General features: G+C 43.3%; 1 protein-coding gene across 2 annotated transcripts in view; it reads right to left on the bottom strand.

Annotated features, from left to right (window-relative positions):
* Positions 1-9,980, bottom strand: part of ORC1 (origin recognition complex subunit 1) — a 37,394-nt gene that overhangs the window by 8,892 nt on the left and 18,522 nt on the right. For both annotated transcript variants that reach the window (XM_070368063.1, XM_070368062.1), the window contains exons 9-13: positions 9,501-9,696; positions 4,178-4,275; positions 3,163-3,264; positions 1,056-1,227; positions 266-373 (exon numbers count right to left, since the gene is read on the bottom strand). In XM_070368063.1, the coding sequence (XP_070224164.1) occupies positions 266-373; positions 1,056-1,227; positions 3,163-3,264; positions 4,178-4,275; positions 9,501-9,696 (676 nt within the window). The remainder of the gene's footprint in view (positions 1-265; positions 374-1,055; positions 1,228-3,162; positions 3,265-4,177; positions 4,276-9,500; positions 9,697-9,980) is intronic.

Genomic DNA, 9,980 nt, shown 5'->3' with positions numbered 1-9,980 from the left:
CTGCCAGGAAACGGAGAGAGACACAGGGTCAACCACAGAGAATGAGCCGGGCCCCCAGGGAGAAGCCGGTTACCGCTGCTTCAGCAGCATGTGCCCTCAGGTCACACAACCTGAGCAGCAAGGATGTCGATGGACACATGCCCCCTCCCGACCAGAGAATGTGCCCAAGTGAAGGAGAAGGGAGCCAGGACTTCCCTCCTGCCTTGTATCTGCTCCCGAACATCAGTCCAGAGCCACTGCGGTCCTCCCGTGGGCGCCTTCTCACCTCATCCACAAGCAGCACGGTGGTCTCCTGAGAGGACCCTTGAGTGCAGAATCGCTTAGCCAGCAGTGCTGCTGCGTGGTTGGCTGTTGCCCTTTTACCTGTCAGCTTCTGCAGTGAGGGGGAAAAGAATGGGAGTGGTACACTCTAAGAATTTGACTCCCCTTTTAAGAGTTTAAAGTTAAATCTGCCTATAGAGGAAGCTATTTAGCCTGAGGACTTCAGTATCCTACCCTCTGCCTTCCACCAGGAGGAGAAGAGAAGGCCACAAGAGACATAAATTGTGTCTGAAATGCACACGAGTCACAGGCCAATCCCAGAAGCCCCTCCAGAATCATCACTGCATGACTGGACATTACTTGTTTCGGGACAGCAGCTAGTGAGTCGAAAGTCCAGCCTACCCTTTTCCAGTGTACTGCCATGCCTGTGTATACTAATGGTTTTCACCCTCCTGGTAAGTACTAGCTCCCAGACTTCAAGGTCCTTGAGGGCATGAATTCTGCCTTCTTTGCCCTTTCTACTGCTACACATACGGCAAGGTGAAAACATATTATATGCACAAAACTAAATACACCTTTCCCTTTTCATGTGCCACCCAGAAACGATATTTTCCAAAAAGCCCCAATCAGAATTCCCTGGCAATCCAGTGGCTGAGACTCTCTGCACTTTCACTGCTGAGGGCCTGGGTTGAATCCCTGGTTAGGGAACTAGGATCCTGCAAGCTGCTTGACCAAAAAAACACACCCCAATCCAAAACAAAATAAACCAAGAAAGCCTAACAAGCTCTGCTCACCTGCAAGATTTGCACGTAGACTTGGTGGGGTTCTGTCAGCTTCATGCCATTGACCTCAATGTATTGAAAGGGAGGAACTTCATTGGCTTGGGCTGCCTGCTGCAGGCAACATATCACCTCGTGCACAGTGGCAGTCTTCCCTGTCCCAGGGACCCCGGAGATGTACATGCACCTGGGGCGAGAGAAGACCCGGGCTAGGGCTGTGTCGCTGCGTCACACTATCGTCAGTTATGAGTATGAGAATGTATGCTGAAGGAAGGACCCCTGAGATGTGGAGGTGGGAGGAGTAAGGGTCATTTTTGGAAGCTGATTAGAGCAGGACCTGTTTATATATAGTCACTCGTTCCATAAGCAATGCTGTATGCAAAATGCCTCCCCAAAAAGGCCAGAGTTATTTTCTGTGTAAGACAAAATTTCTATAGAAATACTCTGATAACAAAAGCTGCTTCAGCAGTGAGCTTGCCTGTTTTTCTAACACTAGGGAAAGGCTGCTTGGTTGAACTGCACCTGAGAGGGTAACAGGCAGGAAGGCCAGGGGGCTCCAAAGGGAGGAAATAGCCTGCAAGTGTCAGACATTTTTATCTCTCTTAAGCGGCAGGAGGAAACAAACTAGCGATATTTTTCCCTTCTCTATACAACTTTAAAAGGAGGTTTCTCTTAAAATACTGTGTTGCCATAATGACACCTGGTTTCACCTGAAGTTAACTATTCTCAAACCTAGAGATAACCAAAGCCTTTTTCTTATGGAAATGTCTGTCTTAAGCTATGTTAATGTACTATGCATTTACTCCAGACTCTATCTTCAAGCCGGTTCCTCCTCTTGGCTCAGAACCTACTTGACAAACCAGTATGTTATACTCAGATATTGTTCCTCTAATCTATGTAAATGAAACTATTTGTATGGTTGTCTGCCCTTCTTCAAGATTCAAGTTAATCATTTTATGGCCCAGGATAAACCATTTGGTGCCAAGATTATCCCAAAATGCATCTTATGGGTGAGGGGCCTGGTGCCATTCTGAGTTTTAAGACATTCCTTTCTTTCATTAACAGACTGCTAGTGACTATATAGAAAGTGAGGAGGAACTAAAAAGCCTCTTGATGAAAGTGAAAGTGGAGAGTGAAAAAGTTGGCTTAAAGCTCAACATTCAGAAAACGAAGATCATGGCATCTGGTCCCATCACTTCATGGGAAATAGATGGGGAAACAGTGGAAACAGTGTCAGACTTTATTTTTTTGGCTCCAAAATCACTGCAGATGGTGATTGCAGCCATGAAATTAAAAGACGCTTACTCCTTGGAAGGAAAGTTATGACCAACCTAGATAGCATATTCAAAAGCAGAGACATTACTTGGCCAACAAAGGTTCGTCTAGTCAAGGCTATGATTTTTCCTGTGGTCATGTATGGATGTGAGAGTTGGACTGTGAAGAAGGCTGAGCGCCAAAGAATTGATGCCTTTGAACTGTGGTGTTGGAGAAGACTCTTGAGAGTCCCTTGGACTGCAAGGAGATCCAACCAGTCCATTCTGAAGGAGATGAGCCCTGGGATTTCTTTGGAAGGAATGATGTTAAAGCTGAAACTCCAGTACTTTGGCCACCTCATGTGAAGAGTTGACTCACTGGAAAAGACTGATGCTGGGAGGGATTGGGGGCAGGAGGAGAAGGGGACGACAGAGGATGAGATGGCTGGATGGCATCACTGACTCGATGGACGTGAGTCTGGGTAAACTCTGGGAGTTGGTGATGGACAGGCAGGCCTGGCGTGCTGTGATTCATGGGGTCGCAAAGAGTTGGACACGACTGAGCGACTGAACTGAACTGAACTGAGTGACTGTATAACATCCAGCTGAAGACTAGCAGGGGGTACTCTTTCTGCCCACTTCTGATGCCTATGTCAGAAGCTTTCTCTACCTCCTTTATACTTTAATAAAACTTTATTACACAAAAGCTCTGAGCAATCAAGCCTCGTCTCTGGCTCCAGATTGAATTCTTCTCCTCCGGGGGCCAAGAATCGCGGCGTCTTTGTGTGATTCAACAACAACCTTTCACACCTACAGTGGTGCACTAGCAGGGGCCTCCTGACCATTCTGCCTCCCTCAACACAACTCACCCTCCAGTTTGGTCAAGGAGTTTGCTTTCCACAAAGTTGTAAATGTCCTGGAATTCCTGTTCCCGACAGGGAAGAGACTCCGGTACAGCAGCAACATGCAGCCTACAGTGGTGGTAAATGAGGGAAAAGGAGGACATTAGAAACAATTTACTATCAACTCCATAAAAAAGGAAAAGACTTATCTATAGTTTCTACTGGAAACCTTAATCACAAATCCACGGGAATGCCTTCATTCTTAAACCTCTTCATTTGGCTCTTCTCCACCCAAACAAATTAAACAGCTCAGTGGTTCTAATCAAGAGTACATATTACTTGGGAGCTTTCCCCAGATCATGTGGGTGGACCTCATCTCACATAAGATTATGATTCAGCTGATTTCTGGCAGGATCTAGGCTTACCTATTTTTAAAAAGTCCCTACAAAGTTCTAAAACGTACTGCAACTGAGAAGCAGTGTCATGACCTTCCATCCCTGAGAAAGGGGTAGCAGTGCACTGCAGACTCCTCCCAGAACTTGTCCACAGTAGTTCACTCAGACACTGCTTGAGAGGTTTCTCCTTTCTAAACATGCACCTTCATTTTACCCTCTACCTTTATTATATACTGGGCTTCCCTGATAGCTCAGTTGGTAAAGAATCTGCCTGCAGAGTAGGAGACCCCGGTTGGATTCCTGGGTCAGGAAGATCCACTAGAGAAGGAATAGGCTACCCATTCCAGTATTCTTGGGCTTCCATTGTGGCTCAGCTGGTAAAGAATTCACCTGCAGTGCGGGAGACCTTGGTTTGATCCCTGGTTTGGGAAGATCCCCTGGAGAAGGGAAAGGCTACTCACTCCAGTATTCTGGCCGAGAGAATTCCATGGACTGTATAGTCCATGGGGTCGCAAAGAGTCAGACACAACTGAGCAACTTTCACTTTGTTACTATATACAGAATGACTAGGAAGTACTGCCAGTTCACATGAATAAAAGCAGAGGTCTGCTTCGGCCTATCTGAAAGGGGCCCCAGAGCGGCGTCACCTTAGCCGGGCCTCTTCCAGCATGTTGGTGGGCCCCTGGGCAGTCAGGTTTCGGCTGCGGATCCGGGGAGTGGCATCACGTGGTGTTCTGGGCTCAGGCTGTGTTCAAAAGAGGGAAATTTAGATAATCAACAAGGACCTACTGTACAGCACAGAGAACTCTACTCAGTATTCTGTAATAACCTAAATGGGAAAAGAATCTGAAAAATCGTGGATCTATGTATATGTATATAGCTCAATCACTTTGCTGTACACCTGAAACTAATACAGCACTGCAAATCACCAGTACTCCAAAACAAAATAAAGATTTTTAAGAGAGAGAACATATTTTAGAAGGGAAAAACAAAGCAAACTCCATCCAGGATGCATCAGCAAATCTGATTTCTGATGATCTGATAAGAGGAAGAGAGGTAGTGAGTCAATTCCTCTAAGTTTTTTCCTGTATAAAGTACCAAGATTCTCCCTTCTCCCCTCACATTACACATACATTTTGTTCACAGTCCAAACAATTTCTTATTTCTAATTTACATATAGTATGAGGATCTGAAAACACTGTCAGTCTGACTCAATGAAACTATGAGCCATGCCATGTAGGGCCACACAAGACGGGCAGGCATGGTGGAGAATTCTGACAAAATGTGGTTCACTGGAGAAGGGAATGGCAAACCACTTCAGTATTCTTGCCTTGAGAACCCCATGAACAGTATGAAAAGGCAAAAAGATAGGATACTGAAAGGTGAACGCCCCATGTCGGTAGATGCCCAATATGCTCCTGGAGCTCAGTGGAGAAATAACTCCAGAAAGAATGAAGAGACAGAGCCAAAGCGAAAACAACACCCAGTTGTGGATATAACTGGTGATGGAAGTAAAGTCCAATGCTGTAAAGAACAATATTGCACAGAAACCTGGAATGTTAGGTCCATGAATCAAGGCAAATTGGAAGTGGTCAAACAGAAGATGGCAAGAGTGAACGTTAACATTTTAGGTATCAGCGAACTAAAATGGACTGGAATGCATGAATTTAACTCAGATGACCATTATATCTACTACTGTGGGCAGGAATCCCTTAGAAGAAATGGAGTAGCCATCATGGTCAACAAAAGAGTCTGAAATGCAGTACTTGGATGAAATCTCAAAAATGACAAAATGATCTCTTCGTTTTCAAGGCAAACCATTCAATATCACAGTAATCCAAGCCTATGCCCTGACCAGTAATGCTGAAGTTGAACGGTTCTATGAACCCACAAGACCTTCTAGAACTAACACTCAAAAAAGTTGTCCTTTTCATTATAGGGGACTGGTGTGCAAAAGTAGGAAGTCAAGAAATACCTGGAGTAACAGGCAAATTTGGCCTTGGAGTACAGAATGAAGCAGGGCAAAGGCTAATAGAGTTTTGCCAAGAGAATGCACTGGTCATAGCAAACACTCCCTTCTAACAGCACAAGAGAAGACTCTACACATGGACATCACCAGATGGTCAATACTGAAATCAGATTGAATATATTCTTTGTAGCCAAAAATGGAGAAGTTCTATACAGTCAGCAAAAACAAGACCGGGAGATGACTGTGGCTCAGATCATGAACTCCTTATTGCCAAATTAAAACTTAAATTGAAGAAAGTAGGAAAACCACTGGACCACTCTGGTATGACCTAAATCAAATTCCTTACGATTATACAGTAGAAGTGAGAAATAGATTCAAGGGATTAGATCTGATAGACAGAGTGCCAGAAGAACTATGGACAGAGGTTCGTGGCATTATACAGGAGGCAGGGATCAAGACCATCCCCATTCACGAAAAAGAAATGCAAAAAGGCAAAACAGTTGTCTGAGGAGGCCTTACAAATAGCTGTGAAAAGAAGAGAAGCTAAAGGCTAAGGACAAAAGGAAAGATATACCCATTTGAATGTTGAGTTCCAAAGAATAGCAAGGAGAGATAAGAAAGCCTTCCTCAGTAATCAATGCAAAGAAATAGAGGAAAACAACAGAATGGGAAAGACTAAGAGATTTCTTCAAGAAAAGTAGAGATATCACGGAAACATTTCATGAAAAGATGGGCACAATAATGGAAAGAAATGGTACGGACCTAACAGAAGCAGAAGATATTAAGAAGAGGTGGCAAGAATACACAGAAGAGCTGTACAAAAAAGATCTTCATGACCCAGATAATCACAATGGTATGATCACTCACCGAGAGCCAGACATCCTGGAATGCAAAGTCAAGTGGGCGTTAGGAAGCATCACTACAAACAAAGCTAGTGGAGGTGATGGCATTCCAGTTGAGCTATTTCAAATCCTGAAAGATGATGCTGTGAAAGTGCTGCACTCAATATGTCAGCACATTGGGAAAACTCAGCAGTGGCCACAGGACTGGAAAAGGTCAGTTTTCATTCCAATCCCAAAGAAAGGCAATGCCAAAGAATGCTCAAACTACCACACAATTACACTCATCTCACATGCTAGTAAAGTAATGCTCAAAATTCTCCAAGCCAGGCTTCAACAGTACGTGAACCGTGAACTTCCAGATTTTCGAGCTGGATTTAGAAAAGGCAGAGGAACCAGAGATAAAGTAGCCAACATCCACTGGATCATTGAAAAAGCAAGAGAGTTCCAGAGAAATATCTGCTTTATTGACTATGCCAAAGCCTTTGACTGTGTGGATCACAACAAACTGGAAAATTCTTCAAGAGATGGGAATACCAGACCATCTTACCTGTCTCTTAAAAAATCTGTATGCAGGTCATGAAGCAACTGGACATGGTAAAACAGACTGGTTCCAAATCGGGAAAGGAATACGTCAAGGCTGTATATTGTCACCCTGCTTATTTAACTTATATGCAGAGTACATCATGACAAAGTGGGCTGGATGAAGCACAAGCTGGAACAAGATTGCTGGGAGAAATATCAATAACCTCAGATATGCAGATGACACTACCCTCATGGCAGAAAGTGAAGAACTAAAGAGCCTCTTGATGAAAGTGAAAGTGAAAAAGTTGGCTTAAAACTCAATATTCAGAAAACTAAGATCATGGCGTCTAGTCCCATTACTTCATGGCAAATAATGGGGAAACAGTGGAAAGAGTGACAGAGTTTATTTTGGGGGCCTCCAAAATCACTCCAGATGGTGACTGCAGCCATGAAATTAAAAGATGCTTGCTCTTTGGAAAAAAAAGTTATGACCAAAAGAGACGGCATATTAAAAAGTAGAGACATAATTACTTTGCCAGCAAAGATCCATATAGGCAAGACTATGGTTTTCCAGTAGTCATGTATGGATGTGAGAGTTGGACTATAAAGAAAGCTGAGTGCCAAAGAATTGATGCTTTTAAACTGTGGTGTTGGAGAAGACTCTTGAAGGAGATCCAACCAGTCCATCCTAAAGAAAATCAGTCCTGAAATCTTCATTGGAAGGACTTATGCTGAAGCTGAAGCTCTAATACTTTGGCCACCTGACGCGAAGAACTGAGTCATTTGAAAAGACCCTGATGCTGGGAAAGATTGAAGGTGGGAGGAGAAGGGGATGTCAGAGGATGAGATGGTTTGATGCCATCACCAACTCAATGGACATGTGTTTGAGTAGACTCCAGGAGTTGGTGATGGACAGGAAGGCCTGGTGTGCTGCAGTTCATGGGGTCACAAAGAGTCAGACACAACTGAGTGACTGAACTGAACTGAACTGACGAAGGAATGAATAAAAGTACAGATAATATACTTTTTCAAATAAACTTATCTTAAAAGAAAGACAAATATTAAGAAATCCTAAATACTCTGCCCCAATACAGGGTAGAGTAGAAGGCATAAACTAGGTTTGATTCATAAGATCCTCCTCTATTCCACCCCCGTGAGTTGCATTTACTGATTAAAATTTAAAAAATCATCCCTAAAAAAAAGATTCTCCTTTAGACTTTTTGAAAATATGGCCAAACTTTAGTTCAGAATTTCCAAAATTCACTACATAGTACCCAGAGAAACCTCCCCAGACTTTTCCACTCCAGACCTCAGGGTCACTGTTCAGCTTAGGCCAACAGCCCTATTTTACTATTCTGTTCCTTGCCTCTGGCTCACTAGAGCAGGCCTGCTACCCAGCAGTATCCACAGGGTTTTCACAAAGCACTCCCTTTTGTGGGGGCGTTTCACCTACCAACCCTCTGCTTCCAGCCAAGATATAAAGTGATAATCTCTGCACCTTTTCTCAAAAGCAGAGAAGCACTTAAGACTCAAATCAGCTTTATATCTATTAACTTGGAGAAAACAGGAAAATATTAACAAAACCTTGCTAAGAAGTTATTTTTTTAAAAAAGGCTGTCCTCTGACCTTTTTTTATTATGCTAAAGAGGGCCCCCCATACCCTAAATCCATTCTTCTGAATGGGACTCAGAAAATGGAATCAAACCAGAGCTATTCCCTTATATAAGATTGCCTGGTCTCCAAAGGTGATCTATTGGAGAGGCCCCCGACCTCCTCACAACTGGAGGTGGAGCTTACATAATAATAATAGAAATAAAGTGCACAATGAATGTGATGTGCCTGAATCATCCCTAAATCTACACAGGCCGCCTCCCTCAACCCAGTCCATGGCAAAACTGTCTTCCAGGAAACCAGTCCATGGTGCCAAAAAGGTTGAGGGGTGCTGAACTGGATTTCTTTCCCTAAAGGTCTTTTGTTGACTTCAACCCAAGCTCAATCACATTTTTCTTGATATGGAGAAATGGAGATCGGCTTTAGAAAAAGTCTCCTAATTAGGCATTTCTAAATTGCTCTAAGGAACAAGACGCTTCATGAAGAAAAGTTTCCTAATATACTAACAGTCTCCTGGAAGGTCACAATAACATAAGTTAAAGGCCCTGAGAAGTCATGTGACAGTGAAACCAATTTAACTTTGTTTAATCCAAACATTTTTCAAACATATCTGAACACGGTAGGACCCTCTTTTCTCAATAGCTTTCAATGTTATTCTGCTCAGTTTCACACAAAGCAGACAGACGTCCCCATTTTCAGTCCTAGGGTTCACTTAGAACTTTCCTCCATGAATACACAAGGCACGCTACTCAATATCCTGTAATAACCTATATGGGAAAAGAATCTGAAAAAGAACTGATATATGTATAGCTGAATCAACTGCCTATACACCTGAAACACACTGTAAATCCACTACTCTCCCCCCCAAAAAAGAAGCTTTCCTCTATGAATACTCCAGGCGGCATAGCTTTGAATTTGAGAGACATGTTCTCAAAATCCAGCTGTTACTAGTTGTGTGACTTCAGTCATCACAATTTCTAAATTAAGAGAGGAGCTTCACTGGGAATAAACCTAAAAGAACCTTACAGTTTTCTTTGGTGTCTTGGAGGGGGTCTGTAAGGAAGACTTCATGGAAGAGCGTAGGTTCCTGGACACACTGTTGGGTGTTCTCCTTGGAAGCGGGGTTGTGGAAGCCTCTTCCTCCTCACTGTCACAGTCTGAAATCTCGGCTGCTGGCAGAAACTCTTCATCATTTTCGTCACTTTTACTGTTACCTAAAAACCTAAACGGTAGGACACATTATTTTCTGATATTCAGTGTGTGAAGTCTAAATAAGAAGCTCCTATCAGGTCAGTGTGGATGTGAGTACTGCAGTCTCTTCCTGCAACTGAGCAATATTAGACATGCTCCAGTTCTTGGGCCCTTGCTACTGAGAAGCTCTGCTAAGGGCTTTATTCATATTATTTCACTAAACCCATCAACAACTTTGTGACTTGTATATTACTTTTCCCATTTTACAGATGAGGAATCCACAGCTTAGAAAGGTTAAGTAATCTTCCCAAGGTT

The sequence above is a fragment of the Bos mutus genome, chromosome 3, assembly GCF_027580195.1.
Source record: "Bos mutus isolate GX-2022 chromosome 3, NWIPB_WYAK_1.1, whole genome shotgun sequence".
Classification (NCBI taxonomy): domain Eukaryota; kingdom Metazoa; phylum Chordata; class Mammalia; order Artiodactyla; family Bovidae; genus Bos; species Bos mutus.
Note: the sequence above shows the minus strand (reverse complement) of the source record. Positions and strands in the feature narration are given on the sequence as shown.